Source organism: Festucalex cinctus, chromosome 4, assembly GCF_051991245.1.
Source record: "Festucalex cinctus isolate MCC-2025b chromosome 4, RoL_Fcin_1.0, whole genome shotgun sequence".
Taxonomy (NCBI): Eukaryota; Metazoa; Chordata; class Actinopteri; order Syngnathiformes; family Syngnathidae; genus Festucalex; species Festucalex cinctus.
This window is the reverse complement of record NC_135414.1, coordinates 23,398,095-23,418,075: the sequence shown is the minus strand read 5'-3', so window position 1 is coordinate 23,418,075 and position 19,981 is coordinate 23,398,095. Positions and strand designations below refer to the sequence as shown.

General features: G+C 41.2%; 1 protein-coding gene and 1 long non-coding RNA gene across 4 annotated transcripts in view; one reads left to right on the top strand and one right to left on the bottom strand.

Annotated features, from left to right (window-relative positions):
- Nucleotides 1-15,635, top strand: part of LOC144017836 (uncharacterized) — a 54,524-nt gene extending 38,889 nt beyond the window's left edge. For both annotated transcript variants that reach the window (XR_013283265.1, XR_013283264.1), the window contains exon 5: nucleotides 12,510-15,635. This is a non-coding gene — a long non-coding RNA (uncharacterized LOC144017836). The remainder of the gene's footprint in view (nucleotides 1-12,509) is intronic.
- The window catches only part of cd276 (CD276 molecule), a 66,468-nt gene that overhangs the window by 6,972 nt on the left and 39,515 nt on the right, over nucleotides 1-19,981 (bottom strand). Inside the window, exons 5-7 of one of the 2 annotated variants that reach the window (XM_077519779.1) lie at nucleotides 14,980-15,117; nucleotides 12,485-12,526; nucleotides 5,283-5,322 (exon numbers count right to left, since the gene is read on the bottom strand). In XM_077519779.1, coding sequence (XP_077375905.1) covers nucleotides 5,300-5,322; nucleotides 12,485-12,526; nucleotides 14,980-15,117 — 203 coding nt within the window. In that variant the 3' untranslated portion in view covers nucleotides 5,283-5,299. The remainder of the gene's footprint in view (nucleotides 1-5,282; nucleotides 5,323-12,484; nucleotides 12,527-14,979; nucleotides 15,118-19,981) is intronic. The other variant, XM_077519778.1, reaches the window with a different exon arrangement.

Sequence of the window (19,981 nt, the reverse complement as noted above, 5' to 3'; positions counted from 1 at the left end):
GGTTTCAATGGAGGCTCCTAAGCTTTTTTTTTTTTTTTTTTCCTGCCAAAAACAGGAGAAAGCTCTCTCTCGGGTAGAGGAGTGGTAAACAGAGCAGCACTCTCGTCGTGTTCATTAGCTGTCATTGATCAGTGATTCAGTCGAGTCGCATAGCCGACGTGCTAACGCTGGTCACGTATTCTACATATGAATGTGTAGACAGTGAATGTAGCGCAGTGCTTTTCTTGCAATATTAAGCACCAGGCGATGAAAAGGCCTTCTTGGATTCACCATTTATTATTCATCCCATGAATGAATCACCTTTGTGAAATCATATTTATTTGAGATAAAACTCACTTGAGGAAAGGTCGGGGAAAAAAATAATCCTAGACATCAGTTTGAGCGATTCACATTAAATTGAGTGGGCATGTCTATCTAACAGGACAGGACACAAAAAAAGTCTGTCGCATCCCATGCATGAACACAAAGTCTTTTTATTTTTTTATTTTTTTATAGTACAGTACTATTGTATTTAAATTTTAACGCCAATACATTTGCATTTAATCTTACATTTTTTATTTAACTTTTATGTGCAATACATTTTAATTACTACTACAGCACTGTACTTTAATGTTGATCATTATGGTGGTACTTAGGGAGCTTTTTCTTTTTTTTTTAGGTGGTTCTTAGTGTAGAAGCACTCTCCAAGACAGATGGGTAAACATTACATAGGTGTTTTGCATACACCTTCTAAAGAACATGGCGTTAAAATGTGATATTTCACCATGGAAAGGGGGCTGCAAGAATTCGTTCACTGCTACTTGTAGGCACAATTTACTAATTTGAATGTACAATGGTCACCTGCTACTTTTGTGGTTCACTTATAACGGATTCATTATGTCACGGCTTTGTATTTGGGTCCAAAATTCATGTACTATTACGGGGTTTATCTTGGGTTGTACCTCGCTATATTGCGGGTTTTTCAGAGATTATTAACCAACCCGCCAGGTGGGCGTGGAGCGTAACACCCGCGAAAAGCGAAGGAACACTGTATACATTGTATTTATGTGGTTTACTGTTCTCTGGGAACTCAGTAGACAGCTAAAAAGTCCATCCACAACTGTGGCTCACCTTTCCCTCATGCAAGGGCATTATAGTTAGTGTGGTATAGTGAGTATACTGTAAAAACCCTTAAAAAAAGATAACATCCCCGATTTCTGAAGTATAAGTAGTGCTTGCCGTGATTGACAAGTAGCGTACTGATGTACTTATGTTCCTGAAAGTTTGTACCCAGTGACAAGATGACTAAACTCTTTTTTCGTCAACATTCTCCAGTACTTGTTTTTTTTTTTTTTTTTTTTGCCATCTCAGTGGTTATCAGCGTACTCCATCACAGTACACGTACGTCAGGCCCGGGCTGAGGGGTATAAAAGCGCAGATAAGTGGCTGAGACGGTCGCATGCATAATGTAAATACTACAGCCAGTCAAGCCCAACTTAAAGACATCACACACCTCCCTTGGAGAGATTCCAATGTTAAGAATCCTTCTGTTACTTTGCGCTGCGCCTCACCTGACAAATAAGACAGTGAAGGACTCAAGGAATTCCCCCTTTTCCCTCCCGCCTTGTCCTCACTTCCCCTTCCTGCCGACAGCATCAGCAAAGAGTTTTAATCTCTTTCCCCTTTCGGGGGGGAGCTCTCCAGATAACGCCGACTGTGCAGCAAACACTAACGGCAAGGACTCCTAATCTTAGCGGCGTGTATGCGAATACATAGGGGTGGATTAAATCTATATTTCTCAGCTGTGCTGAAGCGGGGAGGAAATGGCAATTATGTGGCACTAATTGCACCTTTGTGTAGAAAAATGTAATTTGCTCTTTTGTCCAGGGTCCTCAGGTACCTAACCTGGAGCTATGTCTCACCTCTGTATTGTTTTTTTTTCTGATTACTTGTGGGCCGACGAACACGCAAGATGGCTGCATGATGATCAGTGAGCCGACCAACAATGAAACTGATGTCTTTGCGTAGGAGACTGCAGTCAATCCATTCATCCGTTTCTATAGTGCTTGTTATGAGGTTCGCAGTTGAGCTGGCGTCTAGAGCTGGAGCTGACTGAAACGCTAGCTAGTCAATTACAAACAATATAAAGACAAACACTCACATTCACATCTATGGACAATTTAGAGTCTTCATATACCTGAGGAAACTTGCAGCACATGGAGAAAATACACAAACACATGCGATGGTTCAATAGATTACAACTCAAGATTCCTGGCTGTGAGCAGAAGTTGTAAGCACTAAATTAAAATCACCATTCTGTCATATTGAAATGTAACAAGGTGACGGTTGCTCACTAGGTGGAAAAACCCAAATCTTCCTGAACTCCCTGACAATCTTCTCTGACTCACACCATATGATTAAGATGTAATTATACCTTATTATCAAGAAGCAATCAAATGAACACAACATAGTGTATCATTAATAATGAAAAATAAGTGATTTTTTTAGTAGTAGAGTCTAAATTCTAGTAAATGTGTGAAAAACACTTGCAGACCATAATTACAAAACTGTTTCCATGAAAAAGAAAGTGACCCCAATCTTCTGAAAAATATTACTGACAATATTGCCTGTACGGTTTGCCAGATTGTGTTCAACTTTGAAAGTTCCACTTTTCTTGTCAAAAGTGACCTAGAGAGAGTAACTACCGGGTGTGCAGCAGCTACTTATTTACTATGTCATCTGATCTCGGTTGCTGGTAATGATGCCATAAAAGCCTCGAGCGAATAAACATAAGTCAGGCATGAACATGTATCGATAAGGCAGAGGTTTATGAAAACAAAGTGCCCCTGGACTCCCAAACAAGTTAATTAAATGCAGAGGCCGGCTTGATTAAATAAGATATGCCGCAGTCCGCGTAGACGCGCAAATCGATAGCAAAAAGTGCCACACAAATATTAGAATAGTTGATCAAGGATGATTCAGCAGCCGAGAGGTCAAAAAGGCCGGCAGGATATTAGCGAGCAATGAGAGCAGCGGTGAAGGTCAGTGGATACTACGGTAATGACTAACGCCCTTTCCTTGACTCCGACGGGCCAGACTTTATTTTGGCTAGTTACAGGAAATTACTTTCGCTATTTTCCATCATCTTCTGCTCACGCCGGGCTCGCACGCGTCGGCTTTATAGCGATGACCAATCAGGGTGCAATAAAAACAAGCTGTAACTGGCCGAGCCTGTAATGAAAAGGATTCACGCAACTGACACCAAACCGACGGTTATTAAAGTAAGAGTTAGAGGCGCATCGGAGCACTGATACGGTGCGCTTCCGTACTTTTATGTTAATGTCATCTGCTCTATTATTGCCTTTGTGATACATGCATGCCTGTATGGCAGCCAAGAATAGATGCGGATCTGTGAAATAATTTCCAATAAATTCTTGTGTCTAGAAAAGGGGCATACCTACTGTACTTATAGCAGGAATCACCAATCATTTTTAAACTGATAAGCTACTTCTTGGATACTTAATGCAACCATGTATCTCGTCAAGAATTGCCATATCTCAGGTTTCATATAATTTGGAGAAAGGAAAAAAATAAAAAGGGGGGGGCACAAAACAATAAGGGTCTGTCATGCACTGGCCAGAACCCTCTTAGTCAGTCTCATGCAGAGGCAATCACGGTGAGAGGTTACGCTATCAGGAATGTGACATCTCGCATCTTCTCCAAGTGGAACATCGACGCCGCCTCGGATCTGCGGCGCTGACGTTTGACGGCGGCGTTTGGGCCGCGGCGGAGTGGGCGGAGTGGCGCGACGCCAAAGAGTCCTTCTCCGAGTGTACCCTTGCCAGAGGCCTCCCATGAGTCAGTCTGCGGCGAGCCAAAAAAGGCCACTTCCACCTCCTGATGCGACTCCCCCCTCGCGTTGCCACATTCACTGAATTGCTTTTGATGACAATTCTAGATGATGGGGCCCTGTAATGGTGCCTTGTCAAATCCAGTTTGGCATCCTTCCATCTGTTTTAAACTACTTGGCTTGTGTTGTACTTTTATTGAAGAGGGGGCACCATGTGCAAAAGAAATCATATAGTTTTGGTCAGCTATGGGGAGCAGTAGAGCTCCAGCAATATAAGCATTGATGTGTTTGAAGCCAGTTGTAACAGCACATGTAGCTGTCCGTAGAGGCAACTATTAGTAGCACCCAACATTGTGGAGTGACCACATCAGAACTTGTCCTTCAAGACTGAAGCTGAAGATCCATTTTAGTACTGTGCAGGAAACTGGTTATCAAAATGCAGTAGGACACCACACTTGTAGATGCTGCTGTTTTGGTTAGCATTGGCATTTAAAGGGTCTAACCAGTTGACCTTTTTGATGTCTGCATGGGAAGCATACTGTGTATGATGAACTGAGGTTTAGGAACATTAAATATATTTTTTACTAACCAGGGCCTGGCTTCTGTTACTATCAATGGATATATGGAATTGAAAGCTAGTCTTGAGTTCCATATTAACTCCGTTAGTAGTCTTTGCTTGTAGATGTTGTGCTCCAATTAATGGAGATGCTCACTTAAATAAACTAAGAATAACAGAATAGCTAGTGACAATTTACGAGATTTCTATAAACATAACATGCATGTTTTCAGAAAGCTTGAGGAAAACGGAGTACTGTATTTATTATTAAACACAATAAATTTAAAAACTAGAGAGAGAAGTTTGAGGGCAATTTTGGGTTGTTTTTGCCCATGCTTTGCTTATGTGCAAGCTGCTTTAAAAGAATCCATTAGTGCCTTCATGCGCTTGTTTGCATAAACTTGCATCTACTTTGTTAGATCTCTTTAAGAAGATAATACTCTCTAATACTGAAGGTTTTGAGAATGATGTTCAAGATTGCCCCTTGAAATGTCACAAATTAGCCGCCGGCACTCCAATAACTGCAGCAAACAGACCAACAAATGAATGTAAAACAAACCAAAATATGTACACATAGTTTTCAGACAAAAATAAAAGTGTGTGACTCATGCTTTGGGGTGTTTACAATTAATCAGAGGCTTGATGCCAGCAGCCGAAGGGGGAAAAGTTTTGTTTGCGTATTAAGTCCAATAAAACAGAATTGTCACGTCAACGCTGTGATTTGTGAAATCAAAATGCCAAGACATCTCATATTTCTGTCATAGCGGATTAATGCCGCCAAGGCTCATTACAGCGCCACTTACCCGTAATCTCCGCACAACGCTCCCCTTGAGGTGTGTTCGAAGGGAGACAAAAACAAATACAGACGCAGATGATCCACATGCGCAACGCACTCACCCTCGTTATCGTTGGCCTTAGCTCGTCAGCAGTGTCATTGCTGAGGAGGAAAAGACGAGATTGGTTTGAGATACACATTGGACATCATATTGCTGAAAATGGCTAAATGAGTCAAGAATTCCTTTAAAAGTTAAATACAACTGAAGTGGATTGGGCAGTGATTCTTCCATTGACATGGACCACACTTTGAGAGTCACTGCATTCGACAATAAACCCCAAAGTAAGCAGAGATGAATCATGGCCAGTCCAAGTGCGTGTACATGTTTTGGAACAGTCTGTAGTTGTGCTGCTAGTAACCGCAGGATTGCGCCTAATTCGAAATCAATGCAATATTAAGAGTTTTATAATTCCTGTTATTATCCGAGCAGTTGTTGCCAATCTCTGGGGTGCATCCCCGGGAGAAATACACTCGCGTGCAAGGCTTTTGCCGTCAAAGCCGCAAGTGTGGTGGTTCCATAATGTGTGTGTGTAAGCGCTAAACAACGCGGCACGGGGAGGGCTCTTAATTAGCACTCTTGAAGTTATCCGCCGACCCACATCTAATAACGAAGGCACCACCGCCGTCCTATTTACATATCTTTAGTTAGTAATGCGCGGCCGCTGGGAGAGTCCCGGTGGCTGAGAACGCGTTGCCAGTGAAAAGAAGGGCATGTCAAGTTGAGCTGCTTTCCGCGGGCCCTCTTCCTCTCAATTATGACTAGCGATGTATGCGAGGGACCCAAAGGTCTGTCAAACAAGGTTATGAAATAATGATGTTGTAAGCAGCAATGTAGCAGTGTGTATTTGCAAGTCAATTATGTCATCGTCACAAAGGCTACTTTTTGGATTTAATCGAGATATTACTGTGGAACTGAGGATAGAAAAACATTTGAAATAAATGAATTCTACATTTGATCATAATGCAAATTTTTAATTGGTAGATAGGCAACAATAAACTCACTTGAAGTTCGATGCTCTGAAAGTGGTGCAAATTGGATTGTGATAAACATTCCCAATTATGTCTCCAAGTTCAAACAACGTTGGAACTGTCAAAATATGTGAAGTTTCAATATACCTAATTTCAGACAGCAACAAAGGTTAATTAAACTGTTTTGCTGTTACACTTTTCTATTTTGGTAGGTTTGTACTTCCCAGTTGAACACCTAAAATCCACATACGTTTTCTATAAAAAATGGAGGGTAAAAATCCTGAAGGAAAAAAAAAAAGATCCATGAATATGCAGGGCCCATTGTGTATATATTTTTCAATATTCTAATTTCTTATAATAATTGAACATTTAGAATGCTACGTAACTACGTTGAAGAGATACTACTCTGCACATATATTACTGTGGTTTAGTGCTGAGATTCATTATACTAAGAGTTGCCTTTCACACAATATTACACAATATTATCTTTTCAAAAGGCAGATATTTTTCAATCTCTTGTATAGGAATCCATTATTTTGAGTAAGTGTACCTAATGTACTTGGAGGATACAGATAGAAACAGAGTAGCTGATATTGATTTCCTGAATGGTGCTTCCTTGCCAACATCTACTCAGTTCAATATAATAATACAATACAGTTTGGGACAATTATACACCCCAAAACTATCGTCTGTCTATATTGAATACGATGCAAGCATTGCGTATCAAAGTCCCAGAGGCAATTAAAGACGCCATGAACATACAGCTAACAACGCTCCCTATAGAATATTGAAACGCTGGCAGTAATTCGCTGCGAGCGTAACACTGCAATTCCCCAGAGAAGCATAAGGTGAACACTCCGTTCCTCTCGCATTAAGGTGTTCTATCTTTATTGCCGTACGTGCCGGCGAATAACTCGATAGACGGGACAGAAGGGGGATATAAAAAGAACAGAGGTGACTTTGACTGATACGGCCGTCCTTGTTTCCGTCCGTCTGCAACACACATACACAACTAGCCTTAAGGCTCATTTATGCTTGGACAAAAATAGATGCGTGCTATTTAAAATGGCATCAAAGGCCCTTATACTTCCATGGTTATATGCTTAGAATTTGGGAGTTGTAAATCAAGATTTTCCCCAACGCCCAACAAGTATTGACAGCAGTCTTTGGAGGAGCCGGTCTATGCATATCTGACAGTGAACAGAAATGAGCCTTGCGTTATCTAGCTGCGTTAAATCAAGTCAATACTTGGCTTACTTGGAGATTTGAAGGGATTTTACTGTTTGGTGTTAATTGCTTGCAAGTGGGGCAGCATGGCGCTTGGGTGTTTAGCACAGAGCCAGTGTTTGGAGTTTGAATCTCAAATCACGACGTTCTGAGTGGACTTTGTGTCAGTGGGCATTCAAACCTTGCACTATCCAATACAATCCATCCATTTTCTTGACCGTTTATCTTGTTCAGGGTCGCGGCCCTCGCGGGCAAGCTGGAGCCTATCCCAGCTAACTTCAGGCGAATGGCAGAATACAGCCTGGACTGGTCACCAGTCAATCACAAGGCACATTTACAGACAGAAAGCCAATCACATTCACTCAGTGGAAAGTGTGAACTTGTGCTTTCTCAAGTGCAAAACCATAAACTGTATTTTTCGCAAATGGTAGCTGGATAGAGTTTAATTTTCAACTGCATATGCAGATACATAAGTATTGGAACAGCATGGTCAATTCTTTTATTTTTGTTGTAGACATTTGGGTTTCAGATCAGACAAAAATGTCGAAGAGTTCCACCTTTTATGTCATGGTATTTACATCTTGATGTGTTAAACAACCCAGGACAAAACACATTCTATTTGAAGCCACCCACTTCTCAAGTGAGCAAAAGTATTGGAACAGACATTATTAAGCTAAAGTTTGTATATATGATGGCATAACCCTTACTTGCAATAGTTGTTTGAAATACTTTTCCAGGGGTAAAATGCATGCTCAATTGAGTTAAGGTCCAGTGACTGACTTGGCCTAGCATATTTAATAATATAATCCTGAATAAATAAATGTCAACGTCATACTTTAATTATGAAAAAGGTACTTCCCATTATTTATACAGTACACTGACAATAAACAACTGGTGCGTTAGACTGCATTTCCCTGAATATCCACTGGGTGACACAGGAAATATGAAAAATAAAATTATCTAATTACCTGCTATATTTTCAAAATACTTTTGAAATATTGTCACTTGTAACACTTTTCTGTTTGTTTAGCATGAGCTGAAACATGTTTTTGATCAAAAAGGAGCACTTGCCTTTGAAATATAGTACAGCCATATCGCTTCAGCCTTACTTCTGAGTAACACAACAAAATGATCATCTAATTTGTTGCTAGACCTTCCAATTACCGATTTTTGTTGATCTTATCGATTTGTTTCTGCCCTAAAATAGTTTAAATTGTCTTGCGTTTTCTGTCATACATGTGATTGACCTCTAACCTAACAATCTTCTCACATACCTCCCATTTCATCATTTCTACAATTCTTAGCCGTGAATAAATTGGTCACAAAATAATCTCTCTTCTAGACACTGTAAAGCCGAGTTTGAGACTTTGGGAGACTGGGGTGTGGCTCATGCACACAAACACACACACGCACACGCACCCCCAAACCTGCTTCTAGTTCTGACAGTAGCTACACTTGCGTGACCGTGGCACCCGCTAAAAAAAGATTACTGAACATGCTGCAGAGAGAAGGCGGGAAGTCTGCATGTCCTACACGTATCAGAGGAGGAACACATGTACTGTCGATACTAGTGCCGCTTTGCATGTTAAGGGGGAAGTGCACATGTTGGGCTTGCATGTGATGCTGCTTGTAGAAAGAAAGCCTGATATTTCAGATGAATAATTAATTATATAAATAAACAATAACAAAAATAATAATAATTGATAATACTACTTGGAAAATACTTTGTGTGTTATTTCACTTTAAAACTAACAGTACATGACATAATTGATTTCGAATCGTTCGTAGGGCTGTGCAATTAATAGAAATTCAATTACAATTTCAATTACTACACTCCACATTTCAAAATCAGCACAATTGCCCAAAAAAGATTAATACTAGTTTTGAGTTGTTTAAATAGATACATGTACACCTTTTAAAAAAAATAACTAATTTAATTTAAAAAAAAATCATCCAAAAGGAACTTGCATAATTATTTGTCTAAATATTTTTTACATTTAAACATTTTCTCGTTTTGTACCAAAAAATATATGATCATCCTTATCGTGACTTTTATTATTACCAAAATAATCATGATTAATTTTTCTTCATAATCGAGCAGCTCTACCTGTTCCTTGGTCATGTTAAATGTTTTAAATTCTTAATTTTTTTTTTTTTTTTTTTTTTTAGGGGGGGGGTCGTAAAGGTTGCGAGATGTGCAAACCTTTCCTACTAGAAATAATACACACTCTACATATAGAGAAGAGCCATGTTGAGCATTGTCGGTACCGCACAGTGGTCGAAGTGCATACGTGTGCACTATGAAACCACAATCTGAGCGCTGTTGTTCAACATTATATGCCGTAGCAATAAAGCCAACAAAGGAATACCTCACCCCAGCGTAAACGAATGAGCCCCAGTTCCTAGTTATCACCGCTTATTGTTCCAATCAGGCTGTCTTTGAAAGGGAAGGCGTGCTCTCCTTTGGACAGCTCATTAAGATAACACACGTGAGCTCCCCATCGTCGCCATTAAAGTGGAGCTTGTTTTGGGCGTCTTTGTCTTGGGCAGGATCCTGCGCCTTTGTCAGCACAATTGGAGCCAGATGGCAACACAAAAGCCGCCTGTCTGGAGCGCTTACACAAGCCCATCTCGCAAGGCGAGAGCCATTAGCTCGCCTTCTCCAGTGCCGCCGCCCCGCGACGTCCACCTGGATCGAACCGTGACGCGCGTAACGACGAGAGGGATCGAGGGCACCAACGGCTGCAAGTTGTCTCTGTGATCTGCTTGCTCTTTTCGCCCGCACATTCCGCTCACGCTGAAATATTCACACCGGCTAGTTGTGGGACGGCTGACCCCACTCCTGGCTGCACAGATCGCTTTAAAACATTCATGAGGGAGGCAATAAAGAATAGGAAAAAGTCATCACCCCTGCCGCCATCACCTCGCGGCTTATTAAAATCACATGGTATTAACTTTACTGTTGGCGCGAAAGGCTAAATAATTCAATCAGACTAAAGGAGCAGTCAAATGAATGACTGTAATGAGATTAACACTTGAGGGAGAACTGCTAAGTTGGTGATGGGCATTTATTGAAGCTGCTCAAGTTTACTCTGATTCTTTATAGTTGTTTGCGGATTTGCTATTGGTAACGTAGTGGTTCACAATAACATACATTGGCGCCTCTCTGTTAATGAAAGATATAGCCACAATGGTCACTGAAATCACTTTAAACTGACAAAATGAATAATGAATCACAAATTACTGGAACATTGTTGTTACATGTACATAAATGTATATTAATTATATGGACATGCCATGTCGTTGGCAGCACAAAATGGATGAATTGGCTCGTGATTTTCTTGCCAACTGCAAAGATTGAGCTCGAAGCGTTGGCCTTGTTATCAACTCCTAAAAATGTCTCTAATTTCCCAGCTGACATTATATAACGTGTCTCATCTTTGTTTTCATTCATTGGCCATTCCAATAAAAGTATAAAATTGATCAAGAGACAAAACTTAAAAGCACAAAGCACTTCAAGGCCCTCTTGGGAAGTTCCCTTCCTGGTGCTGTGTAGTGTGATATATTTATGTCGATCATTATTCTCAAAAATATCTGAAAGTGGCTCGACCAACAGGGTTGATATACACGGCCGCTCTGCCACCGCCCATTTGATGCAACTTGAACGTCATGAATTTTACGGTGTAGCTTTTGGGGAAGGTGTAATATAAAACAGCTTGTTGGCGTCTCTAAATGAGTGCATCTGTCTCCATTCAACGCACGCACACACGCACACTTGACTAAGAATGATGCCACCAGGCTGCTGGACTTGGTGCCTGGAGCAGGTCTCATTTTTTATGTGCATTCATGCTTCATCAGCATTCACTGGCACTTGAGAAAACAAAGTTAACATTCACTAAGTGCTTTTGTTGGGTCGCCCTAACACCTGCCCACCTGCTCAGTCACTTTGCTTCAGTGTCCAACTGCCACATTGGCTAATTCATCTTCTTGGTTGTGTTCGACAAGCAACATTGACTATAGCATCCATTTGAATGATGGCACGTTGATTTTATTGCTTTTTGTCTCGGCCAAATTGTTCATTGTGACGCCTGCAATTATTGAATATTGGAGTAGCTTTTTGGTGGTAATATTGGCTATATCTTCAGGAGTCTTCTCCTTTTTCTTCTTCTTTACAGTGTTAACTCAGGTAACCGAAATGGAAGGAAGTGATGAATTCGAACCGGCAATATTATGCATTCTGGAGTGGCATCAGAGACAAAAGAGAGTGATGAAGCGCTTTTCACACTGCCTGTCAAAGATGTTTTGGGTTTTTTTTGGCACTGGTTTGTATGAAAGGCATTGACGATATTCACCAGGCAATTTTCCATTTTCATAGGTATTATCAGAGGCGTACCCAACATGGGATGTGTGTAAGAGAATTTTGCATAGCCTCGGACCGAAGGCACAAAGTCTACCCATCAATTTCCTGACTTATGGGTTCGATTGGAACAATAACAGATATGAGATGACAACAATGTAACAAGAAATTCTACAGCTCTGGGTCCAGGTTGACGATGTTGACCCGGCATTATTTGACACCAGAGGTCAAATCTGACTCTTAATTGAGTGAGGTTGGACAACATCCGACAGCACCAGTAAAATCCTGACGATGACATGACCGACACAACGGCCAAACTGAAGTAGTATGAGATGACTTTGTAACATACGTTGTAATAATCTAATTGCGAGATGCCATGTGCTCTGTGAATATGTGAAATGTTGATCCTGCACTGTTGGACTCTGTACCAAAGGCAAAGTTGGCAATGTTGCAGGATCTCTGCGAGAAAGAGGTTCACCGGCAGTGTCTCACTGAGATCCGAAGCAGGACCGGGATACAAAAGTATAACTGTGTGTGCGTGCATGTTGGTGTGTGTGTCCGCACTTAGTGTACATTGTTTTTTGAACTAGGTCAACCTTACCAAAGCTGATAAAACCAAGAAGACAGAATGAATGTTTTTTGTTTTTTGTTTTTTTACATTCAATATTTCTATAGTTGCAGTTGCGTGTGAGGAGTTGCGAATCAGCTGACCTGTCTTTGACTCTTCTTCTTCTAGTTCCCTGGCCTCTTCAGCTGCGGGAAAGACAAGAGAAGCAGGTATGAGTGGAAGGTGGCGGGCGCAATCCAGTCACTTCATCAGCAGCCCGGGGCGAGCTCAAAGGACAAGCTGTGATGAGAGCGCCTGTATGGCTATCAAGCTCAGCACAATTGCGCCCTTTCAAGACACACGCGCACACACACACCCATAGCCACCCCCCAAACATACTATCCATCCTTCTCACCTGGAGAGTAAACACATTCGGTTTTAGCTTCTGGCTAAAGAACAATCAGTAGATTTGGAGAATGACACCACTGTGGCGAGTGGCACACTTGTGCGCACACACGACTGGATGCTATGTCAAGGAACTTTGGAGTTGCGCTTATGTTGGAGGAAACAGACTTTTTGATGGCATTTCTCAAATATTTGGGTGTCTTGTGTGCCTGCCCACCCATCAAGTGTAAAATTAAAACAACCACATAATTATTATTTACTCCTGTAATTGTGTCTGCAAGCGAGACACTCGTCACATTATTTAATAAGCACACCCTGATACCGATGTTGGGAGGATATCCGGAGCGCTCTGCTTCCAGCTCACAACGTAGAACGTACATTACCGGACGACATGCAGGGTGCTGCAAATGCATACACTGGCTGGAGAGAAGGTGAGAGCCAGCTAGCAAATCGACACAGGAGGAACCAGAAGCATACGCCAGCAGAAATACATGCACATGCTTGGCAAAAGACCATTGTTAAACACGCACTTGCTGGTGAGATCTAGCCGGTGGCATGCATACACTTAAAGACGAGATGATGAGAACCAGACTGACGGTGAAGAGGAGACGGGCCAGAACGCACACACTCGCAGGTAAGAGTCAGTCTGCTGTTAAGCATACACTTGGGAGCAGGATGAAGGTGGTCTCATTAGTAGGCCTACAAACTGGCTTAATTCAGCAAGAATATCAGGTGTGCAAGGTCTATTTCAATGAATAGGTTGATGATGAAATGCTGCCTGCATGAGCGAAAATTACTGTTATTATTGGTGGTCGATTATTATTATTTTTTTCCCCCTTCATACCCAGACCTAGTAGGAGCCCTTGCCTCTTGGCAACCTCTTGTAGCTCCGCCCTCACGGTAACAAAGAGTCAAACTCGTCAATAGAGCTGTAGTCGAGGAGATGGAGTGAGAAGTGGCTCATGTACATGAAACGGAACTTCAGCAAGGCAAAGAAATTCTTGAAACTTGGGGTATTTTTTACAAAGCAATTTACAGACATGTTCTTAGTGTTTCAAACTATATAAAAGTGCATAACGTCTCCTTTTCTTTATATAGCATGATCTAGAATGGCAAGGGGAACATCATTCGGTTCCAATAATTAGCACGGTGGAATGTCTGAGGATCACTCACTCAAAAAAAAAAAAAAAAAAAAAAAAAAAAAGTGGTGGTGTGGCAATAGATGGAGCAAAGCCACCAGCTCTGCTGTCATGAGATCCACACAGAGTGGAGGAGACATTTAAATAAAGGTCAGCCGGTGTCTGCAACCGGGCCCAGTGGTTTAAAAATAAATATGGAAGTGACACAGACTTAGTGGGTGGAGAGTAAATAGCTCCATGGAACATATGGATTCAAATGAAATGGAAAGAAAGAAATACATAATGCACTGCCTCCTGCCAGCAAAGGGCTCTTGGGGTTGCGAGGCCTCCTTTTTGTTGGGCGGGAAGGAGGTGGAGGCACTGAAAGCAGGATTGATTATCTGGTTAGCCAACCTTATTGAAATGTAAAGGCGTATACGCTGTTCCCTTCCAGCAGCGCTTTGGTGTTTGAAGTGGAGGGCCGCGCCGCCTGATTCATATACGATCCAGACTCTGATAGAACGACATGATGTGAGAACGGATGCGAGGAGGAAGGATTATTATAGCGATCGTGTGTACCTCGTCAACACGTCGGCCTAATTGTGCTTGTCTTATCTTTAAATGGCGTTCCAGGGCCGAGCCGGATTGCAGTCGACTCGCTCCTCGTCGCGTGTGGGCAGCTCGGGTGCAAGGGGTCAGTTAAGAAAAAAAAAAAAAGTGTAGAAGTGAGTGAGTAATTTATCTTCGCTGTCTTTCCTGTCATAATGTATGTGGGCCTTCACAGTGTGTATCATAACCCAACCAAGCAGTGGAGGCTATTACAGTCAGCAGTGAAAGCAGGAATTCCAGGGGTGGCATTCTATAGCTTTCTCATTTCTAACATTCCTCACAGCCTTTCTCCGTTCTCCTTCCTAGGTTCCGCGTGTAATAATATAGGCATTATTATGGCAATATAATAGTTTCGTCAATTACTTTTAATTCTGTTACCAGTATATTTGAAAATGTTGGCCTCCAAAATGTAAGTAAGTATCCCACATTTTATTCAACTTATGAGGATCATACATCGACATTGGTGGTGAGCCATCCATCATTAGTGAGATGTGAGGATGCCCACCGGAGTGGGATGGCCTCTTTACCTTCTCTCCTGGCTTCCTCGCAGCTCTCCTTGATCTTCCTGCGGCAGACGGCGGCCAGCGCCACGAGCAGGACTAGAAGGCACACGGCGAGACCGATGGTCACCCACAGCGCCACAGGGGGGAAGGAGATGTTCTGGCCTGAAGGAAAATAAAAGGCCGGGGAAGAGTAGAGGGGAGAAATCATCATGAGTCGGTCATTGTCCATGTTGGTGTGGATACAGTAATGTAATGCTAACTAATTATCCCCCATAAGTTGATTTTCAGACTTGGTTTCGGGCCAAATTCTCCAAAGGAATCAGGTTTTACCCTATTTTACAAACTTAACATGCACATAGTGGGCTACGTCAATTTTGAGCTGGGTCAGAAATGTTCTCATAATAATTACTAAAGTATAGACTACAAATCTTTTCAAAATTTATAATACATGTATGGTACATCTTTATCAATGTATTTAATCAATCAAAAGAGAAAAAACGTAGAATTTACAGGTATTTGTTTTTGCAGGTGGAGATTGCCCTTTGTCACGGCTGAAAACGGTGATCAAATCATTAAAGCAGCACAAATATAAAAACTAGTAAAAAAAAATAAAAAAAAATGTAAAAAGAGCATAAAAATTGTCAAAGAACATACTGTATACAAAGTATTGCACTGTATATAAAATATAAGTATATATGTTTTGTACATAAATATATATATTGCACATTTGTAATGGATGACTATGGCAAAATATTTTGTCAGTGTATACAATGTGTGAGTTTTAACAGATATATTGCACTTAGAATGTAAATAGCAGCAATAGTCAGACTGAGGGAGGAGTTTAGTGTCCTGACAGCCAACGGATAAAAACTATTTGATTAGTTTCAAGATTACCACAATGACCACTATTTTCCTTGATTTTAAACGCACTGATACATGTAAAATCCATTTTCGTCGGCACGAGTCATATTTGACCAAGGAACAGTCTTGGTGTACACATGGTTCTCTCTCCATGGGATCAAATTATATAACTGATCAGTGACAACAATCATTTACCAGTTTGAACATGTAAAACAGAACAAGACAACAGAAGCATGAGTCAACATTTTGGTCATTGCGAGGATGGATGGTAAGAGGCTCTTCAGAACTCCTTTTTGAGTCATTCCGTCGAGTCCAGATGGCCGATTGCTGTTTTTTCGCTCAAACAACATTGGCACAACATTAAGCAAGCTGGAGCTAACTATCGCCTTCTGCCGTTGAGGTTCTGATGAAGGGCATTTTTGGTGCATTATCTCCAATAGGGATCAGGACACAAACACGATTATGCATATTAACACATAAATTGTGTTTTTAATTAATGCTTTTTCGACACAGCTCTCTTGTAAAATCACATAAAAGTGAGTTACGGTGTCTCAGCAAAGGGCAAACTGATGAGTAGAAGCAAAAAAGGGGGGAAAATGGTCAGCAGGAAAAAAAAAACTATATCAGAGACACAGACAAATTTCCCCTGAGTATTCAAACTGAACAGAGGGAGAAGAAAAGAAAACAGGCGAGCCAGTGAATGACTATGAGCCTGGCGGTAGCACAAACAGGCCTCCTTCAGAGAATACCCGCTCTGGCCAGATAATAACGGAGGGGGGAGAAAAAAAAAAATACAGAAAAAAATTGCTGGCTTTAGAAAGAGGAAATGATGAAGCATCTGCAAAGACTTGGCATGCAGTCTCAAGGCAGCCAGTCAAGGCTTTATACAGTGAAGCCAAGATGGAGGGCAAACAGAGGGGATCCTTCCCTGAGATGAGCCTTCGTCAGAGCTGCGCCATCTGACGACAGGAAACAATTGCTCCGGTTTGTCCCTCGCAGGAACTAATGAAAGGGCAACACTGTTGAGACCGTACCATACAATACATAGTCATATAGATTCTGAATATTTTGTCATTGTTCACCTTGACGTTTGAACGTTGCAAAAGTCGGGACAATTTAAATGTGAAACTTCCAAAAAAAATAAAATAAATACAAAATACGAAGAATGAGCACCTTGAAGCAGGTTTTCATCCGCCGAACCGGATACGTACAGGCAGTGTTTCTCATTCCATGTATTTTTACGAGGCTTTGCGTAAATTTAAAAAAAAAAAAAAACTCACCGCAAAACTCCCCCACAAAAACATGTATGTTAGGTTCATTGAAGACACTAAATTGGCCATAGGACACACACTAAATATAATATAATTTGGAGACCATATACCCCATCACAATGGATCTTCCCTTCACAGCTGCAGTTTATATTTGACCTCAGTGCTGTTACTGCAAAGTGAGTGAAATATTCTCGGGTCACCGGTGTCATTTTGATGAAGCATCAGCCAGCCAGGAATGATGCCGGGGTTTGCTGTCCAACCGAGCCCTTCATTCTTTGCTATTTTAAGGATGACCGTCTGAGAGCCTCATTGTATCTACAGAAAAAGCGTACGCAGAAGGAATAATCACAGAGGTATATCTCCAAGCCGGATAAGTATGGCGCACACACTCACAGAGATGTCTCTCTCGTTGTTTTTTTTTCTTTCGAAGAGTGAAGAAGATCTTGTGCTCTTCAGATTCCGCCGTCTTTCTCATTCCCTTTTATTTTCACACTTTCCCGGCCACATTCTCCCTCCCTCAAGGCGGACTGATAAAGACAAATGCCACAGTCGGCTATCATTGCCACGCCGGGGCCCAAAGGGCTGCAGGATCATATTTTTCTTCTTCTCGTGTTTGATGATGTGATTCTGTTTTCTTCAGAAATAGATTTGTCTCTAATGGCTTTGTTTACCTAGCCTCGATTCTCTTCTGTGCTAGGGAATGGATGGAGTGCCTTGGACATTACCTGCTGCAGCAGCTTTTATATGGACTTGCACCAAACAAGCTTCCCTTTATAGCTGTATATCTCTAAATAGTTTGGATATGTGAGGGAAGAAAGTACATGAATTCCATCTTTGCCATCTGTCTGTATAATTTCATGACAACCGCAAAAAACAAACAAAAAAAAACCCTGCTGGAAATTGGATATGTGAAAAAGTTGTTGCCATGTGACAAAAGGTAGGAAAAGCATAATAGGAAAGCATTCATGTCCTTTCATCGTCCTTTTATTTCCATGTCTCATGGTTCTGTCTGTGTTCATCATCATGATATTAACATCAGACAATATTTCAAGTAACAATTTCATTCTTAACTGACAAGAGAAGTGAAACCTCTGAATGCGTCAATCCATTTCCCATCAGTTGTCGTCATTGAGCGGCATTGGTGAGCCTTAAATCTGACCTTGGCTGACCACACCCTAGTCTGCCAATCCCAATTGTAAGGCAAGTACAAACATTCACACTCATACATCAATGGACAACCCACACTGCCTGCTAATGTCAAACACACTGGAACTCATCTTTAGTATGCTAACTGGGCTAGTGTTTCAGCATATGCGTGGGGCTCACTCTTAAAGCATTTATGCTTCTATAGAGGCGTCTTGTTCTGTTAAATAAAAAAACACACACACAAACACTAAAAAAATATATATATATATATATATATATATATTCTGAATTCTACTTCGACCATATTTTAAAACAAATGCTCCTGGAATCCTGCAGTGCCAGTTTACATCAAGTTGAGCCCGAAGAGGAGATAAAGTAACTATTGTCGAGCATGGTAATGATAGCCTGAGAAATGTGTTTCATTCATTATTTAACACCATTGGATTCTCATAAAAGGCCAGACAAATCTGTTTCAACTACCTCCACGCTGGACGCACAACAGCTGCATATCGAACAGCCTTTCAACACAATCCTCCTCTATTGGACTATTATTTAACACGTTTCCAAACACTATTAGCACACCGACATCCAATTAGGGATGAATATCCTGAGTAGAAGTCTACCTAATAGGCAATGGAGCTAATTTTAAGAAGGTTGAGTTATTCCATCATTATTAAACCCAATGCAATACTCTAATGCTCACCTGTTTGCTGAAGTTCTTGTTCATAAGCCTCCAGGGAATAATGCCTTCTATAGTTAGTAGAGGTGAGTAGAGATTTATCAAGAGGGTACGTTTAAATTCACTGCAATTAAAATGATTCTTTTGGATTCGTGACACAGATAATCTATTTTTAAACATTCCTTTTTACTTTAGTTCATCCAGAAAGTGGCTGTCTAAGGTGACACCCAACTGTAGTTAATTGGGAGCGTTGACAACAATCACAGCAGTATCGTTGGATATTACTAATGACTGTCTAATTGCATCAGACAAAGATCTTATGATCTTACATCTGCTTTTGACACTTGTTCCATTTGATTTGGATTGGAAAAAAAATACTGTCTAAGCTTTTTGGCGTTTTATTATTATTTTTTAATAGTTTGATGTGTTGGGGGGGGGGTTTAATGATCAAACACTACATACAGTAAACCATGTGAGGTCATGAAAAACTCGTTGGATGTGAACATCTACATGTAATGGTGTTTGTGTGTTACGGTGGTGAACACAACAGCAGTTTATCTTATTTTGTCAGCTGGATTACAGGTGCTGCATTGCCTTTGGGTGTTTTGTATTTTAAAAGGCCACAGCAGACAGCTATGTTAAAAATAGATGTTTAACAGGGCCAGGCAACAGTATGATAAAATGCTACTTCCTTATGGAGCCTCGAACATCGCCTGTGAGACATAAGCCCTCCTTATTCTCTGGAAGACACTAGCGGGGACTCACAAGGGGCCAGTTCAGGTGTTGTTCTGGCACCAGTAAATGTGAGCGCCACAATTTCCTGGCATTTTTTAGTAACCCGAGTGTTTTCTCTTCCACCTTTAGTGGAATAAAGTGGTCCAAAGACGCCCTTGCCTGTCATCTTGGATGTGCCACACGATGACGATGGGGATCAAAGCTGTTTTCCTACTGAGTGTCAATTCAGCGTTACCTGCCTGGAAGAAACCTTGCCTCTTAAAGCTGTGACCAAAGGGGAATAATGTCCCTTGACAGAGTGATGCCTTACGGCTAAAAGAAGAGCCTAAAGCCT